Source organism: Nymphaea colorata, chromosome 1, assembly GCF_008831285.2.
Source record: "Nymphaea colorata isolate Beijing-Zhang1983 chromosome 1, ASM883128v2, whole genome shotgun sequence".
Classification (NCBI taxonomy): domain Eukaryota; kingdom Viridiplantae; phylum Streptophyta; class Magnoliopsida; order Nymphaeales; family Nymphaeaceae; genus Nymphaea; species Nymphaea colorata.
Genome location: NC_045138.2, coordinates 5188658 through 5215609, shown reverse-complemented (window position 1 = coordinate 5215609; position 26952 = coordinate 5188658). Strand labels below are relative to the sequence as shown.

The 26952-nt window shown below is 38.6% G+C and overlaps 1 protein-coding gene across 1 annotated transcript; it reads right to left on the bottom strand.

Moving 5' to 3' along the window:
- Nucleotides 1–391: 391 nt before the first annotated feature.
- LOC116255032 (probable ATP-dependent DNA helicase CHR12) lies at nucleotides 392–25252 on the bottom strand. The gene is made up of 12 exons (XM_031630747.2): nucleotides 24945–25252; nucleotides 23254–23410; nucleotides 22349–22413; nucleotides 20567–20761; nucleotides 20324–20473; nucleotides 19803–20195; nucleotides 19009–19268; nucleotides 15317–15535; nucleotides 3374–3581; nucleotides 3148–3301; nucleotides 2384–2986; nucleotides 392–1386 (listed from the first exon to the last, which is right to left on the bottom strand). Exons 1-12 carry the CDS (start codon nucleotides 25185–25187, stop codon nucleotides 665–667), a joined length of 3369 nt encoding a protein of 1122 aa, XP_031486607.1. The 5' UTR covers nucleotides 25188–25252; the 3' UTR covers nucleotides 392–664.
- Nucleotides 25253–26952: the final 1700 nt, after the last annotated feature.

The following is a 26952-nucleotide window of genomic DNA, read 5'->3' as shown; positions in this document are numbered from 1 at the left end:
GTAATGGGTAAGGACGAAGGAGGACAAGATGGCAGCGGATGAGGCAGGAGCGAAGAAGGCAGGTGAACAAAGAAGGCTAAGGACAAGGTGGAGACGGTAGGATGAGTTGCAGAGGCGTAGGACAAGAAGACAGGCGGAGTCGGCAAAAAAGGCAAGTGAAGGATTGGTGGACATGGAAAATCAGGGCAAGAGAAGAGGCGAAAACAGCAGCCTGGGAAAGAAGTATGTCAACCGATGGGGATGGTTCCAATCCTGACTTCCATCATTTTTCCGATAAGATGCAGTGTTTCCGACGGTTTGCAAACCAGGTGCGACCGGGGTGGGCCGGACGACCAATTCAAGGGTCAGAGTCCCCTTCAGAGAGAGAGAGAGAGAGAGAGAGAGAGAGAGATGTAAATCTTATCCTGCATGTGACAAAAGGTTGAAGTGCCAATACATAAAGCGCAATGATTGAAGACTGCAATCAAAGCATTTCTGGCCAATGATTCTTGTTACAAAGAACCCTAAAGAAAAAAAAAATGCCAGGAGAATTTCCCGTCATATCCATCCGTTTCCTCCATTACTGCACTGTTGTACCCGCGCAACCAAGATCAAAGCACTCCCCCAACCAAATGATTCATGTTACAAAGAACACTAAAAGCAAATATGCCCAGAGAATTTCCCGTCATACCCATCCGTTTCCCCTATTACTGCACTGTTGTGCTCGCGCATCAAGGTGACTAGTTCTCCTTTTATGGGCTTTCCAAGTAACAATATCCCCAGGCCAGCCACTGCCACCATGATATTCGACTTCGTCCTTGTTAAGCGGTAAAGTTTCATCCTTGGTAGGAAAAAAGGGCTTCGGTTTTGTAGATTTCAGTTTTCTAGGTACACTGGAAAAGAGATCGCTGCTCGTCCCCTCATCCTCCTCTTCCCCATTTATTGATTCTTGCCTTTCGATTTGCATCATTTCACTGGTTGACTCAGTCGTGCTCACAAGCTGTTCTTTTCTCTTGCTTCTCATAACTGCCTGTGCTAAATCCTCACCACTTTCGACAGCTTTCATCCACTGGACATCACTAAGCAGGTCAGTGTAAATCACTTCTTTCCTCCGTCGTTTCCCTGTGCTTTGGCTGCCCTCTAAATGTTTATCCACATCTCCAACAGTCTTTTCTTCCTTTCTGTTTGGCGCAGCAAAAGCCCATTCTGGCACCTCGTGCTCTTCCATTAGTCTTGACCGATAATTTTCCCTGTGTCGCCTCTCTTCATCCATCTTCTCAAAAAGCCAGAATTCCTCATCCGACCTAGCTGCTAGCCGATTGATTTCTCTTTCACTTGGTACATCTGTTCCAAGAGAATTTGTACCTCTGCGCATTATCTCCTGCAACATTTCTCTTCTATCCTTTGCTGTAGAGGAAAAAATTTGAAAAAAATCACATACCAATACGTATATGTTGTGGTGGAAATCTCCACAAAATGAAAAAGAAAGAAAAAATTGACCTATTGTTCATCTCTTAACTTATTGACGTTTCAAGCGTTCAGATTTAGCCCCTTTGAAATCCCTAAATTCATGTACTGATCAAAGTCAACCTACAACCTAGATATTTTTGTTTCTTTTTCATGTGTGCATCAAATTCTAGGAAAAATAGATTATATGCATTAAACTACCTTCATGATTTCAAGAGTTCAACAAGTGTACTGGCGACAACAAACCTTTTCCCAAATAAACAAATGTGAATGGATTAGTAAATCCAGTACCACTTCATGACATCATAGTTTTGAAACATATTAATACTGAAAATCAAACATTAGATGGCCAACCCATTAAGAACACATATGGACTATTTTTCTAATGAAACTTAACCAAACGATGCCATGCCTATGAGAATAAAACCTTAGAAGTTGAATCATGCCTCTTCTAGTGTACAAAAAGGGAACCCAAGCGGGAAAATTTCGAACAATTGTAGTTTGATCCTTGAAAATCTCTATTTCTACATTCAAGAAGCATTACTGAAGAGCTAATCCCCTGGTTGTACTATAGAGAAGCATATATTAGGTGATTTTTAAAAAAACATATGAAGGCATGAGTTTCAGCTAGATCCCATGAATTTAGAAAGACTTTGTTCCATCAGTTTCTCCAAGACACGGGGTATGTTTATGGCTTCGGAACTGTCCGAAACACACTTGCAGGAAGTTTAACATTTGGCCTTCAAACAATCCCATGAATTTAGAAAGACTTTGTTCCATCAGTTTCTCCAAGACACGGGGTATGTTTAAGGCTTCAGAACTGTCCAAAACACACTTGCAGGAAGTTTAACATTTGGCCTTCAAACAACCAAAAGTTGTATCCCTACGGGAGTCACAAATTTTAAGATAAACAAGAACTAGTGACAAGCATATTAACCTGTTGAAGTAGTGTTGAATAGCCCAGCCTGAATAACTTTAGCATCAATCCCCATCTTTTGTTTTGCACGTTCCAGGATTTCTTCCTCAATTGACCCAACACTTACTAATACAAAAACACGTACTTCCTTCTTTTGCCCAATCCGATGAGCTCGATCTTCAGCCTGCTGGTCCATTTGCGGATTCCAGTCACTATCAAACAATATAACTGTATCTGCAGTCTGCAAATTAAGGCCAAGACCACCAGCTCGAGTGCTTAAAAGAAACATGAAGTAGGGGGAATCTGGTGCATTGAACTTTTTGAGTAATGCACCTCGCTCCTCGGTCTTTGTTGCACCATCAAGCCTCAGATATGAGAATCCATGCAGCGACAGGTAGATTTCCAAAATGTCCATGAGACGTGTCATCTGTGAGAAAAGCAGGACTCTGTGCCCTGATTTTTGCAGTTTTGGGAGTAAGCGATCAAGCAACTCAAATTTTCCTGATGCTCTCACTATCTCTTCTTTCTGATGCATGTTGTATTCGCCAACAAATAGATAAGGATGATTGCAGCATTTCCTTAGTTGCATAGACAAATTCAGTAAGCTCTTGGACTTTCCAGTACCTGTACGTTTTCAATGGTTACTGCAGAAATGGAACTGTATGTGGTACTATTGACTTTATAAAAGAACAAAAACTTTCTAACTATTAACTCCATATCCTCATAAGGAAATAAATAAACACAGATCCGGAAGAAGAAAAGAAGAATGTCAGAGAAGACGATACTTGAATCTAGTCCAACTCTTCCTATATCTGTAATCTGTTGATAGTAAACTTTCTGCCAGCCTGACAGATCACATTTCAAAATGACCTGCGTTTTTCCTGGAAGGAACTTTTCTACTTCATCTTTCTTCCTCCGTAGTAAAAATGGCCTTATAACCTGAGAGACACCAATTGTAAAATAAGAGAAAGAACTGAATGAACTAAACAATAAAAAAAAAATTATTATTACCTGATGCAGACGACGAATAATCAATAGTTCTTCTTCATCTGTCAGAGAAATATCACCACGATCTGCAAAAGGTGCATTGAACCATTCCTCGAAGTTCTTTACTGAATTGAAAATGCTTGGAAGCAAGAAGTTGAGTAAGGACCACAACTCCTGTAAACTATTTTGTATTGGAGTTCCAGTCAAAAGAAGCCTACGTTTAATATGATAACTGCAAATAAAAGATATATATTTCTGTTAGAAGTGAACAAAAGCTCTCTGATCCAGAAGTAGAAAGAAATAAAGGTATGACAACCAGGAAACAATAATTAGATTGAAATGCAACGTTGAGTTTCCAAGTGAAACAAATGATACTCCTGGTGGTAAGTGAAATATCTTTTCCGTATGTTTCGTAATTGTGCCTGATATTCACACTTCTACAAGATCCATCATGATCCAAAGTGTTAAAATATAAATCCTTCACCAGCACGTTGAAGAGGAGTCTCTTAGGATTCCACCTCCTTGTAGAATGTGTTAAAATATTTAATGTCCTTGTAACATGTGAAGAGTCTCCTAGGATTCTATGTTATAGTTAATATCCTTGTTATATGGGAAGTCTCCTAGGATTCTATGTTGTAGTTAATATCCTTGTAATATGTGAAGTCTCTTAGGTTTCTATGATGTAATTAATGTCCTTGGAGCTTGTGAAATCTCCTAGGATTCTACGATTGGAGACTCTTAGAATTCTGAAAATGAGATTATAAATAGAGGCCGTGCAAACCATTTTGGCTACGGCTTCTTCTCCTCAGTTTCTTCTTGTTTTCATTCTCTCTCTCTCTCTCTCTCTCTCTCTCTCTATCTTCCTGCGTGAGTGCTGTTTTCGGGTTACAGATATTGGTGCTACATTTCTATCATGGTATCAGAGCCAGGTTACGTTATCTCTACCAAACGAAATGCCCAAACAGGTCTGATCTGGTTAGAACTCTTTTCTCATCTTGTCTCTATCCTGAATTTACTTTTCTCTTGCACAATTCTTGTTCCTTTTTCTTCTTGCTTACCAAGGACACATCTTGTTATATCGTGTCTTCTTTCCCTCTCATCTTCTACCTATATACCATTCCTTTCTGCTGTCATGGAAAACCTTTCGCATTCTGGCATGTCCTCAAGTTTTCTTCCTCACCTTATTACCGAAAAACTCAACCATGAGAATTATCTGATCTGGAAAAGGCAAATCATGCCTTTCATAAGAAGTCAAGGCCTCTTTGGACATCTCGATGGTTCAACAAAGGCTCCACCAATATCCGTCTTACAGGAAATAAAAAATGAGGCAGGAGAAGTTATTGCTGTTCATGAAGACAACAATCCTGAACATGCTATGTGGATGAGACGTGATCAAAGTCTGGTTGCGTATATTTTGTCCACTTTATCTCAACAAGTGTTACTTTCAGTTTCTGATGATTGTACTGCAGAAGAATTATGGGAAACCCTTGCTGATACCTTTTCCCAAATATCAGAAGCTCGAATTATGTACTTAAAGAAAGAATTTCAGAATTTGAGCAAAGGTTCAACGTCTATCATGGATTATTTGGGGCGTATTAAGGCCGTCGCAGACCAACTTGCTGCCTCAGGGAATAACATTTCTGATAAGGAAAAGGTGCAGCAAACCTTGAATGGACTTGGGCATGATTATCATGCTTTTATTACAGCTCTTGAGGTCCTTCCTGTTCTGCCTTCCTTCAACGAACTACAAGGTAAACTTCTCCAACATGAAATGAATATGAAAAGAGTCATTGAAAGGACTGATCAAGGGAACTCCCAAAATGTGTTGGCTATGAATGTAAAGTTTGGTAAGAGCCATGGGAACTCCAACCATGGTGGTCGTGGCATTCTACCAACACCACATAACCAAGGTATGTCTCCTTTGGATACTTCAAGAAAAATACCAATTTGTTTTCAGTGCAACAAGAAAGGACACATGAAGGCACAATGTTGGTTTAATCCTCAAAATAAAAACAAAGGGGTAAGACATGATTATAAACAAGGAGGACAAAGTTCTAAATCCACCGCTGAAGATATGCAACAGCTATTGATGGCCGCATTCTCAAAGATGACTATAAAGCAAAATGAGCAGGGAGAATGGTTCTTGGATTCAGGTGCAGCTACCCATGTGACAGGAAATGCAGGTAAATTGACTAACTTATCCCCTCATTACGGTAGAAGTTGCATTATAACAGGTGATGGAAAATCTCATCCTATTACACATATTGGAAATGCACATATTCCATTGTCATCCTCGTCTCTATCACTGTCTAATGTTGTTCTTGCTCCCAATATAAAAAAGAACATCATATCCATTTCTAAACTCATTGATGATACAAGCTCTTCTGTTGAATTCACACCTTCTTCTGTCTATGTCAAGGACCTCCAAACGAAGAAAATGTTCGCTAGAGGGGAGCGTCAAGGGAATATGTACGTCCTCAAGGAATGTCTACCCAAGGATTCATCCACTTTTGATATAGGATTGAAGACATTTTCTCTTTCTCATAATGCGTCATCAGTGCCAAGTTCTTGCCATTTTCAATCAAAAGTAAGGGGCCCTAACCAATTTTTGGAGTCTGATTTGTGGCATAGTCAGCTAGGACACTGTGGTCGACATTTCATTGAAAAACTTGTCACAGATAGTCTCATTCCAAGATCAAGTTTACCTCTTACTTCAAGTGTCAAAAAATGTTCAAGTTGTGGACTTTGTAAGAGTCATATTTTACCTTTCCATAATATAAATCAAAGGGCTTCCAAACCTTTTGAAACTATTTTTTCTGATGTATGGGGGCCAGCCCCTATTGATTCCATGTCTGGGTCAAGATATTATATCTTATTCATTGACTCTTATTCACGTTTCACCTGGATTTACTTCATGAAACACAAATCAGAAGTACCTCACATATTTCGAAACTTCTATGCCATGATTCAAACTAAATTTTCATCCAATGTGGTGCATTTTCAATGTGATGGAGGGGGAGAATATTCATCGCTTGATTTTATTGAATTTCTACGTGAAAAAGGGATAACTAGACAAATTTCCTGCCCTTACACACCACAACAAAATGGTGTAGTTGAGCGGAAACATCGACATATAGTTGAAAGCGCCATGAGCATGATGCATGATACTAATGTGCCCATTTCCTTGTGGACTGAAGCCTTCCATACTGCTGTATACATAATAAATTGTTTGCCTATGACACTCTTGATGTCTAAATCGCCATATTTTACACTCTTAGGCAAACAACCTGATTACAAGAACTTGAAGGTTTTTGGTTGTGTATGCTATGTTCACGTTGATGCTGCCTTGAGGAACAAGTTTCAAGACAAAGCTATTCAATGTAGATTCGTTGGATATGCTGATGAATATAAAGGTTTTCGATGCTATGATCCAACAACTAAACGTATCAAAACTTCAAGAAATGTCATTTTTGATGAACATAGTTTTGATAATACAAATGAAATGCCTATGACCATTGAATCTTATGATCCCTGGACCAGTACACAGTTATTCAATGCAGATCCTGTTATAGAAAATGATGTGCCTCAAAGTGAAGATTCAGAGAGAGCAATACAACCGTCGGATATAGCTCAAAGTGAAAATCAAGAAGATCCAACACAGTCATTAAGTCATCACGAAAACAATAATGAACAGAGCAACGATGCACATCGGTATTCGGGTCTTATCTACAGTCGACGACTAAGGGACAGAGATGCTCACAGTGAAGAAGACAACATGCCCCACCTTAGAAGATCCCAACGCATTCGTCATCCCATTCACAGGTGGGTTAGCTATGATTCTTTATCACTTGATTTTCAGTTATTCATGGCAAAAGTTGGCAAGGAGGAAGAACCTACTTCATTTGATGAAGCATCAAAATCACATCATTGGAGAAAGGCTATGAAAGAAGAAATGGATGCCTTGCATGAATGTGGAACATGGGAGATCGTTCCGAGGCCACACGAAAAGAACGTAGTGGGCTCCAAATGGGTATACAAAATTAAATACAAACCTGACGGCAGCATAGAAAGACACAAAGCAAGGTTAGTAGCAAAAGGGTTTACACAACAATATGGAGAAGATTATGATGAGACATTCAGCCCTGTGATCAAAATGGGAACAATTCGCGTGATTATATCATTGGCAGTTGAATATGGATGGAGACTACATCAAATGGACGTGAAGAATGCTTTTCTTCATGGTGATTTAAGGGAGGAAGTATATATGGAACAACCTCCAGGATACACGAAAGGAGACTCTCATGCATGGGTTTGCAAACTAAGAAAATCTATTTATGGACTTAAACAGGCCTCACGTTCGTGGTTTGACAGTTTCTCTTGCAAGATTCAAGAATGTGGTTTTCGGAGATGTCCTCTAGATCACTCTCTTTTCATTTATCGAAAGGAAAACATATTTACTTTACTTCTTATATATGTTGATGATATTGTTATCACAGGCAATTCAGAAAAACACATAGAAGAAGCTAAAGTTTTGATGATGCAAAACTTCAAAATGAAAGAGCTTGGTGATTTACGATTCTTTCTTGGAGTGGAGATTGATAGGCACAATAATCGCCTCACATTGACACAACAGAAATACACGTTGGATTTGTTGAAAAAGTCAGGTATGTCTGATTGTAAGCCTGTTGGAACTCCTAGTGTTCTAAATCAAAGACTAAGTGCTCAAGATGGGGAGTTATATGAAGATCCTACGCAATATCGAAGTATTGTTGGGGCACTTCAATATCTTACATTTACTAGACCAGATATTATATATGCTGTGAATCAAGTATCCCAATTTATGCATGCACCTAGAGATACTCACATGGATGCTGTCAAAAGAATATTAAGATATCTTAAAGGGACAGCAGGAGATGGCTTAGTTTATGGTAAGAGTGAAAATATAACTACTGGACATCAACTTATGACATTCACAGATGCAGATTGGGCTGGAGATCCCGATCAAATAAAGTCCATTTCTGGTTTTTGTATTTTCATTGGACGTAATCTTGTGTCTTGGAGTTGTCGAAAGCAAAAGGCAGTCGCAAGATCCAGCACTGAAGCTGAATACAGATGCATGGCTGCAGGTACTGCTGAAGTTACATGGGTTAGACATTTGCTAGAAGACATTGGAGAAAAGATTAAAACATCAATGTTAATGTGCGATAATCAAAGCGCTATTAACATTGCCTTTAATCCCGTACAACATGGTCGAACAAAGCACATTGAGATTGATCAACACTTTGTTAGACAAAAGGTGGAAGACAAGGAAATTCAGCCTATTTATGTTCGTACAGATGAACAAGTTGCAGACTTATTTACAAAAGGATTAACAAAGGAACGATTCTGGTTTCTAAAAGGCAAGTTGTACATGGTGCAAAACCATGCACAACTTGAGGGAGGGTGTTAAAATATAAATCCTTCACCAGCACGTTGAAGAGGAGTCTCTTAGGATTCCACCTCCTTGTAGAATGTGTTAAAATATTTAATGTCCTTGTAACATGTGAAGAGTCTCCTAGGATTCTATGTTATAGTTAATATCCTTGTTATATGGGAAGTCTCCTAGGATTCTATGTTGTAGTTAATATCCTTGTAATATGTGAAGTCTCTTAGGTTTCTATGATGTAATTAATGTCCTTGGAGCTTGTGAAATCTCCTAGGATTCTACGATTGGAGACTCTTAGAATTCTGAAAATGAGATTATAAATAGAGGCCGTGCAAACCATTTTGGCTACGGCTTCTTCTCCTCAGTTTCTTCTTGTTTTCATTCTCTCTCTCTCTCTCTCTCTCTCTCTCTCTATCTTCCTGCGTGAGTGCTGTTTTCGGGTTACAGATATTGGTGCTACATTTCTATCACAAAGAGCAACTCTTCTCAAAACAAAAGGGTTTGTTGCATGCACTTCTCACTAGTGCACATCTCATTAACCGTATGCCTACTAGGGTGTTGGATGGTCAGTCTCCTTATTCTACCCTGTGGCCCACTCAGAATCCGTGGCCTCTTACTCCTCGTGTCTTTGGGTGCAGTTGTTTTGTGCATAATCATAGCCCTACTCTCAAAAAACTTGATCCCCGGTCTATTAAAGGAGTTTTCTTGGGGTACTCTTCCACTCAGAAGGGGTATAAATGTGTGGATCCCACTACTTCCAAAGTGTATGTTTCGAGGGATGTCACATTTCATGAACATGAGTCGTATTTTTCGGTGAATCCTCTTCAGGGGGAGTGTCTTGGGAACAAAGGGGAAGAGTATTCCTCTAATCAGCTAATTCAGTTTATGGAGTTTTTGGATTACAAGGTTAGTCCCAGTGTGATTGACACGGTCACGGTCAGTAATGAGAAGGGCAGCCATATGGAAGGGGTCACGGTGGATGCTCAGCCCATTGTTGCCCGGGATCACTTGTTTGGCCAGGTTTATGTCAGAAAGGAGAAAGCTACAGTGGAAGATGTTGGTGATGAGGATAGAACCAATCCCAATCCTGTGATCTCCCCGGATGACCCAAGTCCATCGAATGAAGAGCTCCCCATTGCTGTGCGCAAAGGCACCAGGTCATGTACTTCTCACCCTATTCAGAGATTTGTTTCTTATGCTAAGCTCAGTACAAATTACAAATGTTTTATCACAACCTTATCCAAAGTTGTTATTCCCAGGTCGGTGGATGATGCTAAGGATGATCCCAAGTGGTTACATGCTATGACAGAGGAGATGGGTGCGTTAGCTAAGAACAAAACATGGGAAGTTGTTGATATTCCTAAAGGGACACACTTAGTTGGCTCTAAGTGGGTTTACAACGTGAAGTACAAACCTGATGGCACTGTAGATCGATATAAAGCTCGTTTGGTTGCAAAGGGGTTCAGCCAGAAGTATGGGATCGACTATCTTGAGACCTTTGCCCCTGTTGCAAAGTTGAAGACCGTGAGGGTTATTCTTGCTCTTGCTGTGCACAGGAAGTGGCGCATGGACCAGCTTGATGTTAAAAATGCGTTCTTGAACGGCCATCTGGAGGAAGAAGTCTATATGAGCATGCCTCCCGGGTATGTTCAAGAGGGAAAATGTTGTCACCTCAAGAAAGCTTTGTATGGCTTGAAGCAGTCGCCTAGAGCTTGGTTTGAGAGACTAAGGATCGTTATGAAGTCTACTGGGTACAAGCAAGGAAATGGAGATCATACCCTATTCATAAAGCAGAGAGGTGGTCTGGTGAGTCTTCTCCTTGTCTACGTTGATGATATGATTGTCACTGGCAGTGACGAAGAAGAAAACAGAAAGATGAAGGAGAGATTAGCTAAGGAATTCGACCTCAAGGATCTGGGTAAGCTGAGATACTTTCTGGGGATAGAGATTGCTCGATCAGAGACAGGGCTGGTTATGAATCAAAGGAAGTACACTCTTGACTTACTAAAGGAGACAGGCAAACTTGGTTGTAGGCCCTATCTTACTCCTATAGAGTCGGGAACTAAGATAAGTATCAAGACGGGCACTATTCTGGATGAGGAAGGAAAAGGGCGATATCAGAGGCTAGTAGGTAAGCTTATCTATCTTACTCTAACTCGCCCTGATATCACGTATGCGGTAAATGTGCTAAGTCAATTTATGCATGCTCCCACGGATTGTCACTGGAAGAGTGCAGAAAGAGTGTTGGGATATCTAAAGAATGACCCAGGAAAAGGACTGCTGTATACTCGACAAGACAAACTTACTATTGAGGGCTACTCAGATGCAGATTGGGCAGGTTGCACTGACACAAGGAGGTCTACTACAGGGTATTGTATCTTTCTTGGAGGTAACCTAGTTGTTTGGAGAAGTAAGAGGCAAGAAGTATGTTCGAGGACTAGTGCTGAGGCTGAGTACAGGGCTGTTGCAATGGGGGTTACAGAGATGGTGTGGCTGAAGATTCTTTTGACTGATATTGGCGTGGAACTGGGAGATAAAATGAAGATGTACTGTGACAACAAGTCTGCGATTAATCTTGCCAATAATCCAGTTCTACATGACAGGACCAAACATGTGGAGATTGACCGTCATTTTATCCGGGAACGCATTGACTCAAAGGAGCTGATTCTGCCATATATGAAGTCTGAAGATCAAGTTGCAGACGTCCTAACTAAAGGGCTTTGTACTTCTTCATTCGAAAAGAATGTTAGCAAGCTTGGCATGTTTGACATGTATGCCAAGCTTGAGGGGGAGTGTTAGAATATGTTGCTGTGGGAACCGGATCCATTCCTGGACCCGGTTCTATGGGGCGCGGGTACCGAGGCGGGCTCGGTACCCTAGGCGGCTTCTCCTCTCTCCCTCTTTATATTGTCACTTGTGTTTAGTGTTGAATTAAGTGAAATATAATTTTCTCTCTCCTAGGGTTGCGGTGTGCCCCTAGGTCAGAGCCTCCCCGTGGTTTTTCACCTCTTTCTGAGGTTTTCCACGTAGATTGTGTGTTCGTTCTCCACTCTCTCTCTTTGTGGTTCGTGTTTCTACACTGACCATAAACATAAGCATCTCCTAGATGTGGCTCGCAAGATTATGATACATTCTAATATGTTAGATACATTTTTTAGGAGATGCTATACTCATTGCTTGCTACCTTATTAACAGAATGTCATCTTTAGCCATATGAAATAAGATTTCTATCTAGATTATTTGTTTTGAAGGCCAGTTGTTTCATATTGCACCTCAACCTTTTTGTTGTGTTTGCTTTGAGCACAAACTTGGACCCAATCAAGATAAATTGTCCCCACAAGCTACAAAATGTATATTTATTGGATATCCCAAGAATAGAAAAGGATATCAATGTTATGATCCTATTGCCTATAAAAACTATGTCAGGATGTCACCTTCTTTAAGTCAGTTTCATACTTCTCCAGTTCTGGTCACCATATCCACTTTGAAACCTCTGACAACTTTCCATTGTCCATTCCTCCTATTCCTTTGGAGTCATGTCCTCCCTTGTCGTGTTCCTCTCATTCTCTTTCTCGTTTCTAGGATCCTCCATAAGTCCAATCTAGGCAGCACACGTCTGCTCATGGTCCCCAACGTCATCTCCTCCGAAGGTATGTATTTCGGACTCGAGGATACTATAGTTGAGTATGATTGTTTTATAGGTACTCCACTTGTACATGATGATTTGTTGATTGTTTTGCATAAAGCAATCTGACAATGCACTACGCATCCCATCTCAAAATTTGTCAACAAAAATAGAGTTGGCAAAAATATGCAGACTTTTATTTCAGCCACATCCATTGCTACCTATCACCAACAAGCCCTTCTCCATCCTAAATGGATGTAGACAATGAAATAAGAGATGGATGTTTTAATTTCTCGAGGCACATGGGACTTGTTTTTTCCTCCTTTTTATGCAAGCATAGTTTGCTATAAGTGGGCCTACTCTATCAAATATCACTCATAAAGAGACATAAAATTCATCTGGTAGCAAAAGGATATACTCAAACCTACAGCATGAACTTCGTTAAGACTTTCATCCCAGTTGCCAGACTAGAGAGTATATGATTGTTTGTTGCTATAATTGTGCATTATGAGTGGAGTTTATCTTAGTTTGATATGAAAATTGTTTTTCTCTATGGTGATCTATCAAAGACTGTCTCTACTCGCAACAACCACCTCATTGTGAGTGACAAGAGGCATATGGGAAGTGTGCAAGTTGAAGAAAAAAATATATGGGCTTAAGCAAAGCCCAAGGTGATGGTTTCAAAAGTTCATGAAGTGATGTCTAGGGTTCGCATTCAGCGGTCTCCATGTGACTATTCATTGTTTATCAATAAGAGTCTGAAGGGTATGGTTGTGATGGTAGTATATGTTAAACATATTATACTTGCAAGCGACTCTAAGGAAGAGATTGCTTAAGCTAAGATGTATCTGCAAAAACATTTTGTCACTAAGGATCTTGGCCAACTCGGATACTTCTTGGGGATAGCACTAGCGAGGAGCAATAAAGATTTGATTCTCTCACAGCGATAATATCTCTTTGACTTGCCCAAAAAAATTGGGATGCTTAGAACTAAACCTGCAAATATTCTCATGAATCAACATATCCACTTGTATGAGGACGATTCAGAATTGATAGATGGTAAGTCATATAGGTCTCTCATTGGCAAACTCATATATGTTACAGTTGCTCGACCTAACATCTCTCTAGTTATGGGAAAATTGAGTTAGTTATAGAGAAACCAAGAAAAATTCATTGGAGAACAACTATGATGGTTCTAAACTACCTCAAGTTGTCTCCAAGAAAAAGACTTCCATTTACAAAAAATAATTCTCTGGACATCATAGCCTACAGCCCTACACTAATGTAGATTATGTAGGATCAGTTGAAGACATGAAATCTGCAACTGGGATTGTATCTAGGAGATAATTGATCACTTGGAGGAGCAAGAAACAGGCGATTGTTGCAAGATCTAGTGCAAAATCTGAGTATACGGCAATCGTTCAGACAACTAAAGCAAATGGCATAGGTTAAAACTATGCTATCCTGTCTAGGAGTAAAGGTTTCACTTCTGATGAAGATGATGTGTGATAATAAGGCATCAACCTATTATCCTATACAGCCATCAATTCAGTATTTCATGACAGAATCAAGCATGTTGAAGTAGACAATCATTATTCTGGATATGGTTCAAGTAAGCAATATTTCTACAATTCATGTTTCCACTGAAGGGCAAATTGCAAATGTTTTTACTAAACCCTTATCTACGTCTGGGTTCTCGAAATATTGTAATAAGTTGAATATGATAAACATATATGTTCCAGGTTTAGGGAGAGTCTTGCGAGAAATAATTACATTAGTTGAATAGTTATTAGAATTTTAGAAAGTTTTTAAGGGTACTGATTAATATTTTTATCTCCTCTGTGGACCTGGATGTAATGTCTTTACTATTCCTCTAATCTCTATTTAAGAGAGATTAGGGTTAATATAGGGATGACTTTCTTTTTCCCAAAACCATTGCAATGGATATATCAAACTTTTATGAGATCCATCACCCTCGTGACAAATACTGAGGCAAATTCTGTCGGCTATCCCATTCTATGCAGAATCAAAGATCAAAATTACTTAAAAGTTAACAAATATAATCTACGTGTTACAAAGAAAGATCTAAGAAGTTGCCAACCCAGGATTCCAACTCATGATATCTCATAATCAGCCCAAGCAATTTACTATTGAAACAAATAAGTAGAGTGCTTTAAAAACTCAAAGTGACTCACAGTCACAGCATGGTTAAATTGAGTGCCATATATATATATATATATATATATATATATATATATATAACATCTAGTAACATAATTGCACTAATGCTGTAACTAAAATTTGCTTTTGATATTACATACATTATTATACATATTATATATAATATAACAATGTTATAATGAATTGGAAACAATATCATGTACATATGAGAAAAATACTTTTGAAGTTGCAAAAACAGGATCAATTACCAAATTGACCAAGGGAGTCGCTAATTAATCCACTTTGAGCTGAGTCCCAAGTCATGGGTTTTAGAACCTTGAACAAGAGCCTTCATCGTAAGAATAAACATAAAATCATAAGAAAGTATTGTCTACAAACCAAGTTGGCATGGAACTTGTTATTTATCAAGCACAAACAAGACAAACAAACATATCAAACTTTCAAACACAAATAGATAATTCTAGGTTCTTCTCATCACGAAGAAGTTAAAACATGCATGCAACTCAGGGAGCCCAACCAAAGTGCCAGCTATTAAGAGAACAGGTGATGAATTTATTGGCATTGGTATATTCTCACGCGAACATTTTTAGCCAAAGGATATAAGAAAAGAGATAAGCTGTAAGCACATCTAGGTAAAGACATCCATTATAGTGACATCTAGGTGCAGACATTCATTATAGTGAGCATCAAACAAACAATTAAAACCGAAAGAAATCAACATTAAACAAATGTTTACCCTGTCACCAATGTGCGTGAAAGTGCACAGTCATGGTTCTTCAACCGGTGGCCTTCATCAACAATCATGTAGTACCAGTGGATTTTCTTCAGAAAAGATTTGTCTCGCATTATGAGATCATAATGTGTTATCATGACATTGAATTTTCCTTCACCAGAATATTCTTCCCTCAGTACTTTTCTTTCAACTGCACGACCATCATAAAGAACAGCAAGGATACTGCATGAAGCAAAGATTACTCTAAAGGAAGCTGGCATTATGAAGTGCATACATTATTTTGGAAAGAAACAATCCAAAGAAGCAAATAAATTAAGCCTGACAAGTGCTAAAGAAAAAAAAAACTACTTCTAGTGGTTCTCATTATGCATGAAATACTATCATGAATGTCATTGACCTCACTGGACACATGAATCTTCAGTTTCAGTTGATAGTGCCCCTTTAAGGTCAATAGGTCAACCCTGCACCAATCTCTCCACCATCACAATAGAACCCTGTCTCATGGTCGCTAAATAAATGACAAAAGCCTAAATATGTCACAGAGATAACCATTTGTGATTGTATGCCTTGAATCTATAGTGACCACAGTAACAAGGTTAGGCATCAATGCATAAGTGCAAACCTCCCGAGCAACTAAACATTAGAATGCAATCACGCCACGCTCATCCAGGTACTACATCAAATCCTGCTCACAGTTTGCAAAACATAATCCACTCAATTTACACATCCTGGTAACTTAACATTCTTTGGCTAGTTAACCAGGAAATTTTCCCTCATAGACTATTTTTCCAAATTTATAAGATTAGTTCCTTTCTACTTGATAGCTTAGAATCACATTGTTCTTAAAAAAACTTGAAGTGCATTAACCATTGCATTACATCTCCAGAAGACGCCGTATAAACAACTCCATAAGAACATTAGTGAGTGATCCATCTGTCTTCATCAGTCAATTATACAGGCTCAATCTCTCCATTTGATTTTGTCTATGGCAACCAGAAAGACATAGTTGGAGTTCACTCTCATACATCTTGGTGAACCAAATCAAAATGACCACCATTCTTCAACTGGTTGGATATTAAGGGCACCTCGATATTATGTTTCACTCATTACCAAATAATAATGCAAATTTACCAGATCTCTAACTAAGTCAAAAACAAAAAGTGTGCACCTTTCGAGGGGTCAGTTCTTTAATTTCAAGCACAATAACTAAACTGAGTCTGGAAAAAGGACACATGATAACTACTTGGCAACTTCCAACATGTGAGAACCTTTTCCTTGACATCAAATATCTAAAGAATGTTCTTTGTTTGGATCCTCAAATACTAAAACAACATATAGGGAAAAAAGGTTATAGAACAGTTAAAGTCCTTGGTAACAGAACTGACAAGATATAAGAAACTTAAGTGTGCCAAACAGAAAGGAATGGAAAATAAGAAGCATATGAAATCCCTGTTGGAACATATGAAATTAGAAATACATACATAGGTTTCATACTTATATGGACAGAACACCACCAGTAAAAATCTCATAACAGACATGCAACTGAAGGCACCAGATGCAAGTGCCTAGCCTCATATCCACCTTAATTTTGCTTGATAAAATGACAAGGGAGATACTGAAGCCATGCCTTGATCAATTTTACATTATACAACTCAAAACCTTCAAGGCCTTACCCCCCTTTGCTCTCAATACCACCAGCTTTGTCTCACTTTGTTAAAAGGCATCTAGGATATGGTTGCCTTCACTGCAACCACACAAACTACAATACAAACCCAGGGAATACCGGAATACTTTGATTTCCCATGTGAAAGTACCAATTCCACACAGCCAGAAAATGGGTGTTGTGCTAGAAGATTTGCCCAGGTACCTGTGTCGATACGTGGGTAAGGCTGCATTTTAAAACATTGAAAATTATATTTTCAAACTTAATTTTTTCTTTGATTTTGATTTGTCCCTTCTTTTATATTTCCCTTCCACTAAGGTTCTATATTTTCCTCTCATTTTTCTTTAATTTTGAGATTTTTTGTGGATTATTATATATAATATATATATTTACAATTTATACACTTTGTCGTACCCCTATACCCAAGTTTTCTAAAATCATCATACCCGCATCTTCGTATCCATACCCATACCGTACCAGCACCCATGTGACATAGGTGTTGTGCCGTGGGTCAGCTTCAGGCAAGGAGCTGAGAGAGATGAAGAATGAATAACTTGAATTAACAAGACTTAACTACGCCAGTTAGTACAGCTACTTGCCTTCTCTGGATATTCTATCCAAGTCGCCTAACCACAACACCATAGGAAGTGGGTGTACTGCAGATGGAGAGAGCATCACAAGCAAATGGCAAAGCCATTGCCTCAGATGTGATGAACGATGAAGTACAGAGCCAGCCAATCTATAACCACCGAGGCGAGCAGAGAAGTCAAACGGCACTTATTTTCCTGACAACTTGATATGAACAGGAACAACAGCCATAATCATAGACTTAAGCTCACCTTCTAACATTGGCTTTGAAGTCAGTATCTAGGGACAGAAGCTGCTCCTGCACTCACACGCTAACCTTTCAAATATCCACTCAAGAGGACCCACCACTTTCACTCCAACTTTACAAGAAGACAACTGCATTTCAACTTTCTAACGACATAGAAGCAGAAATTCTTCTCAATCAATAATAGTATCTTCAGATGCTACTATTTGCTATCAAGGCCACAACAAAACCAACTAATTTATTTTTCCCAGCTCATCACACTTCCCACCTTCAAGCAGCTGAAACTTCTGCTGTTCATTATATATATGATGCTACAATGTTTCTGTGGTCGTGAATCTAAGAATTCTACTAGACACATATGGACTGTTCTTACAGGAAAAACTTTCCAGCAACCATGCTTCAACCCCTATCCAATGGCAACATTTCTTGATAACATCTATAAGGTAAGGCACTTGGTCATCATGGCCTGATTAACAGATTTTACAATGAAAATTGACTCAAAGCTCCATAGCGGATGGAGGTTAATCCATTTTTATTCTACTGCTACTAGAAAGATCTGCTATATTCTAACCTGAGGCCAGATCTAGAATCTTGAGCCAAGCATCAAGAAGACAAATTCATCATTAGCCGAATATGTCCGAAGGCCACTTTCTTTTGATGTGTATAATGCACGCTTCTCTATATGCTTATCAATGAAAAAATGAGGCTTCCTAAGCAGTCATCAAACAAAAAATAAAGAAAAATAAAATCATATCCTTTTCGAGTCATGAGAGGTAGAAAATAAAAGGTTGTAGGTGAAAAACAAATGAATCCTAACCAGGGATCATGCTTATAAAAGTAAATTATGAAAGGTTTGGGAAATGAATTGTTGGATAATAGGTTCGTATTTCATATCAGATTGAAAGCAATAGGCTTGTAATTCAAGATTCTATATGAGGGTGACAAGAAATGCTTGGTGCAGCATCAAGTGATTGAACTTGTCAGTACCCAGGGGCACCCGTTACAAAAAGGTAGCAGATCGACACTGAAACCAATGCCCTGATGTTGGTGACTATTAATCATCTCTCATTCTTATCATCTCTGCCTTGTTAATTGAAGTCCTTTGAAGCCGTTCGCCAAATAAAGAATGAACGAAATTAAGACAAAAAAAATAAATGATACAAAACAGAATAAGAAAAGGAACCCCACAGTTCTGCATACCTAGGAGCCCAGGTTGCAAATTCATTGACCCAATTAGAAAGTACGGCTTTTGGAGCTACAATCAAGTGTGGTCCACTCACTCCTTTATTCTCCATTAGATATGCAAGTAATGCAATTGTCTGGATAGTTTTCCCTAGCCCCATCTCATCAGCCAAAATGCCATTCAGGTTGTTGTTGAACAGCGAAAGCATCCACTGCAGACCCTCCACTTGATATGACCGAAGTTCACCACCTTGAAGCATTGCCGGCTGCTCAGTAACCTGAAAAATCATGTCAAAGCTTAGTTCTATTTTTCCTTTCAATTCCCAATAGAGAACTTGATAGATATATTCAGGAATCTAACTGCAGAAGGGCCAAGTAACGGAAAAATTTCAGAAGTACCATACAAGAAAATTAACTATTTTTGTATAACAACCCTGAGACCAGAGAACAGTTGCAAAGGTGTTCCATGATCATCATGACTTCTCAATGTCAACTCAACTCATTATCTGCCTGATAACATGCATCTTTAGTGTGAATATAGATGCAACCTGCTGACAACTGAATCATAAGCAGCACAAGTAACCCTGCTGAAAATTTTCCCTATTAACTTGTCACATGCACAAGACCAACTGATTTGCAATATTTGAGAAATTTCACTGGCAAATGTTCTCTGCAACTCGGACCTGATTATCCTTGAAGTGGGAGCTGAGCCCACAGCATAAATCATCCACTTGCAATCATAAATAGACTAAGTGCAACTAAGCTATAAAGTTTCCAGAAAATATTGCAGCTATATGCCTATATCAAGTTACCTTTTCTTGGATGGAATGAATAACTGAGTTGTATGTGCGTTGGCCTTCAAGCAAGTCATTTGTCTTGACTGAATGACCTGAATCCATATCAATCATGTTTAGTTCATCATCCAGAACCACATCCGCATTAGATAGAGATATCTGTGCTGCATCATCAGTATCAGATCCTCGAACAGATTCAGATCCATCAGCATGCTCTGCATCCTTCTGCCGTTGAACGGCAGCTCCAAGCCGAAAAAGGAGCTCATTGGTTTTTCCTAGAAGAGTAGTCAGTCGTTCATTCTTACTCTCCTCAACCATCCGCAAATATGCTTCCTGGTCATCTGCTTTTAGTGCTTGGAACCTAAGCCTTTCTGCCCTTGTGGCCCTTTGCCTCTGTCTTGCATGCCATGCCTATAGAACAGCATGAAATCTGTCAATTAAATTATTACAGAGACAAGAGAATATCCAAATCAATCTCCTCATATGATTTAAGAGAGAAGATATTCCAACACACACACACACACAAACGCAAAGGAGACCTGGATCCCATCATTCCTCTGTTTTCGACGTTTCAGAGCAGCTTGTGCTTGATTTTGGAACTCACGGGATGCATTAAGCAATTCATTAAAAAATTTTCTTTTTCTGGTTTCTGTTCTGTTTTTCTCTTCTTGTTCTAACCTTGACAGCCTCTGGACAGAGAAAATTCTTGTTAGAGCAAGCAAAACTAAAATGATTTATATATGAAGCCCAACCAAAGATGTAAAAAGTACAATTTTTTTTACCTCTTCATCCCGTCTCTTTCGCTGGTGATCATCAACTTCCACATAAGAAGCATCTCCATTACCAAATAATGGAAGACTGCGCCTCAGCCTCATCATTCCCCAGTCAAACAAATGTTTGTCTGGAAATGAGCATTTCTCTTGCAGCCAGTACTCAGAGCTTACATCAGCTCGCACCTTCCTCTGCAGGTCCAATAGCTGCTAGAAAAGAAGCCTTGTGCTTAAGTAAAACCAGTTGCCCCAATGCAAGAAATCCAACAGAGAAACAAACTAAAATGATGATCTGCCTGGCAAGAATGACACTGGACAGCAAATTTTTCCCTGGTGTGATATATAGCCTTCTTAACACCTTGACGAGAAATCCTTTTAGCAGCCTCGTTTGCATTTTGAAGTAGCAAAATTCTCTAAAATTCTTGTCATTTCCTAAAAGGTCCTCTTCCTGTCCTTACTACGGAAACAAATATGCTTGAATGTGGAACCACAGACAAAATGGGAAATGATAAGTAACAACCAAGATCCAAGCATGCTACAAAGACAAGACCTTGATTGGTACAAGTCTTTAAAAGCTTGTTATTATGGATTTAAATTTAGAATTATGTAGTTGAAAACTTAAAATTTTGCCCACGCATTAGGACTCTTCAAGTTTAAGTTGGTCTAATAGATGTACTTTGTTCAAGTGAAATATGGATCTTTTTTTTGTTAAATTTATGTTCAATTGGTGCTTTATGTTTGCCTCTTATTACTTTTTTTATATATCTTTGCTTATGCAAGGCACATTCATAGAGAACATTTAACCTAGTTTCCTTACTTTTTTGTAATTCTTTCATGTAACTGTGCCTTTAAGTTGTGCACTTTACAGCGTTGGACCTTTGGACATTAAGATCACTGACACGTGGTTATGTATTATAAAAATTAATTATTGGTATGAATTTTTAATTTGATGAAGTAGAAGAATGCAGATACAAAGAATAATTAGTAATTTCTGTAGTTCAATTTACTTAGGAAAGTCAAATACTATAATGATACCAGAACTACGTTCTCAAGAACAATAAAACAGGGTCGCTCCTAATATTGGGGGTGTATGTGTATATTTATTTATTTGTGTTCATTTGTGTTGGGAGAAAAATCAGTTGTTGCTAACCTTCAAAAGTTCTAAATATTATTACTGAAACAAACAATAAAAACAATGAAGACATATGGAAAATCATGAATTTCTACCAAAGAAAACATACTCAAAAGTTAACATTATTCAATCATTAAAACAGAAATCATCAAAAGAATAAATGAAAATAGAGAAGGAGGGTGTGGGAAAAGAGTGTAGTGACTTTTCTTAGCAGTTAAGATTTTGGTTAACAAAAGATTCAAAGTGCAGCATGTGCTGCACCTCCAACGCCATTCCATGTGCCTAGATTCTGAGGCGAGCATATGCCTCTAATAGCACAGCTACTAATGTAAAGAGCAGGACCTAGAATTTTGAACTCAAACTCATCATTTTATCTGTTGTACAAAATTACAAATATTGCAACTTTTTATATAAGTTAACTAACTAGGCAAAGAGTAATCAACAACTGCAGATCTTTAAAGACAAAATTGATGCTCAAACTTGAGGACAACCATCCAAATAAACTTAAATCACTGCATGGCCATGTACAATTAACATAAAACTCAATAGAGAACATATATGGTTGAGTTTCATAGAACATTGTTTCATGCCCAACAATGGTTCAACCAATAGACTTATTCTGAGATTCAAAACTGTAAAACTAAGGCTACTGAAGACCTTACCCTTAGTCCATATAGCTCGAGTAAGCAATTCATTTGCATGTCTTCTCCCCTACTGAAGGGCAGATCTGAAGCAAACACACCAATATCAAAGGTTATTACGATTGCACATATGCAGAAGTAACAAGAAATACACCTCATAATAACAACACAGTAGTTAGTAATGCTTGCCAGCCAAAAAACTGATGGCAAAAAACAATCCTAACCAAAAAATAGTAACTGCTGAATACACAACTGCATTCTTTGGCTAGGGCTATTTTGTGAACATGCACCCATCTCATTCAACATGTATGTTTTGAGAGAAAAAAGCTAACTTGCTTTTCCATCCACTGTACATAAACTTACACATTCAGCAGATATTTGACCATCCAATTGTGCAACAATTGTCACAACAAATTTCTATTATGATAGTCGGTTAAAGATGGATTCCAATCTGATGTACACAGTGGTACAGGAATTACGTAATACGTATCGGAGCTCAGTTATGTTGGCAACCTGCTGAAGAAGTGACATCAGTCATTGAGGCCTTCTCCCAAATGTTTTTTTTTTTTTCCTTACGATAAAACACAAATTTCACCCTAGGAGACTTGACTCAAATGTTTTACACAACGTCCATGGAGGCTGAAGATAGAAGGAGCTTAGTTACTGCTTTCATCATGAGTTTGAATGTAACTGTTTTTAATTGTAAGTTCCGGATTTGATAAACCTATCACCCCTGTTCAGATTATTGTCAATATGATTTTTAATAACATTAGCATGGTGGACACACATGAGCATCATAACTGATTCCATGTCCATAAGTCATATACGCCTGAATACATATTCCAATGAAACAGATAAATCCAGAAGTAAAATTTACTAATTAGCCAAAATAACCAGCAAATTGGTTTGACTGAGTCAGTATGGACCTTCAAGTTCATTTAGACGATGCTGTTTGTTGAGTTGGAGATGATATCCCTCCAACTTCTTTAGTGAAGCACTTGTAGCATAGTTCAATCTTTGTTTTAACAATGCATTTTGGAAATCCTCCAATAGATCTCCTTGAATTGGATCTCCACCACCAACCTGTAGGGACAACAAGACAGAAATTCCTCAAAGAATACCCCATGGATAAATTTGTAAAATGTGAATACTTATAGTTTATGCCTTTATGGTACATCAAGAAATACAGAAGCAAGGTAACGGACTTAGATATAGATATGTATTTATGTCAGAAGCTGAAAGAAAACTCACTATGGACAAGTTTACAAACAGAAAAATAATCAGAAGACTTGTGAGTAGAAATATTAAAAATTTAAAATACAGTGTGGTGTATGATCGCTTTTTAAGACACTAAGCTTGATGTCCTTTTGTGTGAATGTGTCGCTTACCATATAAATGAAACTTGACAAGTAGCATATAAATGTAACTTGACAATATCTTTGGTGGAATAGATGCATGAAACCAGAAAATTCAATGTCCTTAGTATACTAGTGGACTATGGATGACAAGTGACAACAATTTGATAATACTAGAAACACCATGCATGTACGGTTCAAGCAACAACTAACACATTTAAACTATACTAATATCATCTAGGAGCATCTTTGATTTCTAATAGTTTTAGAGCATTTTATCTACGCAGGTTATTTAACAGAAAAGATATTTATCTTTCAAATGCCTCAAAAATCAATTACCAAGTTGCAATATTGGCCTCATTTCTTCTATTTTGAGCATGCCTCGCTTGCCTTACTTAGACATGCTTAAGAACACGCTATAGACGACATGATAGCAGGTAAAAGGACAGGCTATATTTCTATCAAGCATGCACTCTTTGTCAGAAGTTTTATAAGATTCTTCGTCAAAATAGATTTGAGTGTACCAGTAAAGAAGTAACATTCCTGCGATGAAAAAATCAGTTCAGGATGGTTAGCTGTTCCTCCCCATGGATTAGAGAAAGTGAGGCACCGGAAAATTTGAGGTTAAGCCACTCGTGATTGAGCCTCCCAGCAAAACGGACCACACGTCAGTGTACTGATAAGAGTACACTGACAATGGAAGGGGTGGCGACCTGATTCTCTCTCCTACTGGGACTGGTACAAGGTTAGTATCTGAACGTCCAATGTGTAATCGAGAAGACACGGATCAAAAGCTAAGCCCTACCAAATCTATATGCCGCAGCAAAGTAGAGTAACCTGTCTACGGGCTTCATGATGCTTAAAACCAGCAGAATGGACGAGTTCGGAAGGAAAAGCTCGGGTAAGCAGAAGATAGTCCCAGCCCCGTTTTCTCCAATCAAGGTCAGGGATAACTTACTTGAGCAGGTGAAGAAGCCAAAAGAGAATTTCCCTTCGGGCACCAAGACGAATCTAAATTGGTAGCGGAGCATTCAATTCGCAGAAAAACTGTGGTAAAAACTAAAAAGTGGCACCCTGGAGCAAACGTGCCTAAACCACAGCATCAGCAAGCGCCGTAAGCAATTGTGTGGATCACTCCGCGGGGGGAGGGTGAAGGAGAAGAATACTTTACCGCTAGGCACCGAACCCTTTCGTCGTACCGATGAGCAAATGAAATAGGTAGAACAAGCAAGAAAAATAAGAAGGAAGAGGAAGAGGGTGACCTCTTGGGAAGGACCGGAATCGACGGAATAGTAGATGGAGAAGACAGCATCCAAGAGGTCGGAAGGGAGAGGAAGGCTTCTGGATATCAGATTCAGAGCCGATACAAGCGTCCGTAGACTACGCAAACGATCAGTCGAGGGGCCTTCAACCGTCATCTTCTTCGCTTCACCGTCCTCTCTTTCTCTCTCTAACCCCGGAAGGCGGGAGGGTAGCCCCTCCGTGTTTGGCAATGTCTGATCCATGGATGCACGGACCGATTTTGCCTGGGGTAGCCACCAAGCAACGCCGTTCCCCCCTTGGAACACTCCGGTTATGTGATAAGAAGGGGCTCGGAGGAGTAAATCCAAGGACCGTTATGGTCGCTCGAATGCCCCTGCAATCAAACACCGCCTCAAGGTGTCACGGACAGAAGACGTCACGGCTTCGGGTACGATTCATGTGAACAAGACACTACATAATTTTTCTAACTATTATCTACTCTTCTCAACTGATAGTTTATCTTTAGGCCTCGTTTGATGCACAAAAAAATAAAGAGAAATACTGTATAGGGTAGATTTTTTTTTCAAGTTTGTACGGTTTTTTCTGTAGCATCAAACACAATAAATTTTACCATGCATTTTTCATCGAAATTGAAAAAAAATTCATACAAAAAAGTCGGACCTCTTTTACTAAAAAATCTTCCTTTTGTACATTGATAATTTTACCATGGAGGCCTTAATGATCATAGCATAGCCCAGAAAATTAAGGGGCACTCTTTTAGAAGTTTCTATACGTTAAGTGGTTCATATAATAAAAAACAAATATCTAAAGCAGTCAATATAAAAATAAAGGAACATTGAGAAGCTGGTGTGGACAACCACCTTGAATGAGAATGTGCACGTTGGGAATGAATTTTGTATTCTACCTGACTAAAATCATTCCTCGCGCCTTTTATTAGAGTTCCAAGCTATTCCTCTACTGGCTGAACCAACCTTATGGAGATTTGTAGCATCATTCAAGTAAATATAGATTGAGATTGTAGAAACATGAGCTTGTAATATAGCTACATTTAATTTCAGAACGGTTACTACAAGAAGTATAAATAAATGACCAAGATCTCCTATGACAATGACCAAGATCTCCTATGACATATAATATGTAAATGGAGTCGAACATTGGAAAGTAGCCAAAAGGGTTATGCGACATCTCTAAAAGACAAAAGGTTACATGTTTACGTACAGGAAATCAAATCGTTTTGAGATCATTGGTTATTCTGGTTCTAGTTTTGCTGGATGACAAGATAGTGAGAGATCGACATCAGCCTACGTCTATCTATTGGTTGGGAGAGCAATTTCATGGATAAGTGTCAAATAGACACTCATTGCTTCTTCGACTATGGCAGCAGAATTTGTTGCTTGTTATGAGACATCCAAAATTCAAAATTTTGTCACTAATCTGCATATTATATATGGAATCGAAAGACCGCAAGTTATATTGTGACAATAACTTTGCAGTCCTATATTCCAACAACAGGAGTTCGTCAAAGTCAAAGTACTTTGACATTAAGTACCTTGTTGTTAAAGAAAAAATTCAGAGTGGTCAAGTGTCTATTAAATACATTGGCATAAACTCTATGATTCTGGATCCGCTCACTAAATGTGTTTTGCCCAAAGTCTTTCATCAGCACATTGCTCATATAGATGTTTTGTTGTTTAAGGACTTATCTGTTTGAGTGGGAGTTTATGCTTGGACACTTTTGTTCCAGACATGTCAGTCTTTTGTTATAAAACATAGTTCTTTTCAGTTCACTCTGAATTTATTTGGTTGTGATCTCGCAAAAGTATAAGGTTGGACCAATTGGAAATAGACATGTTAAGATCTAATTTTCATGTTGCATAGCCATACTTGATCTATGTCATTTAATTGGGCCTATAAATGTATTGATAGTCGTACATTATAGTCTATGTATGTAGATAGACCCAATTTAAGGTGACCTAATAAATTTGGGTTTGTATCATCTCATCTGAT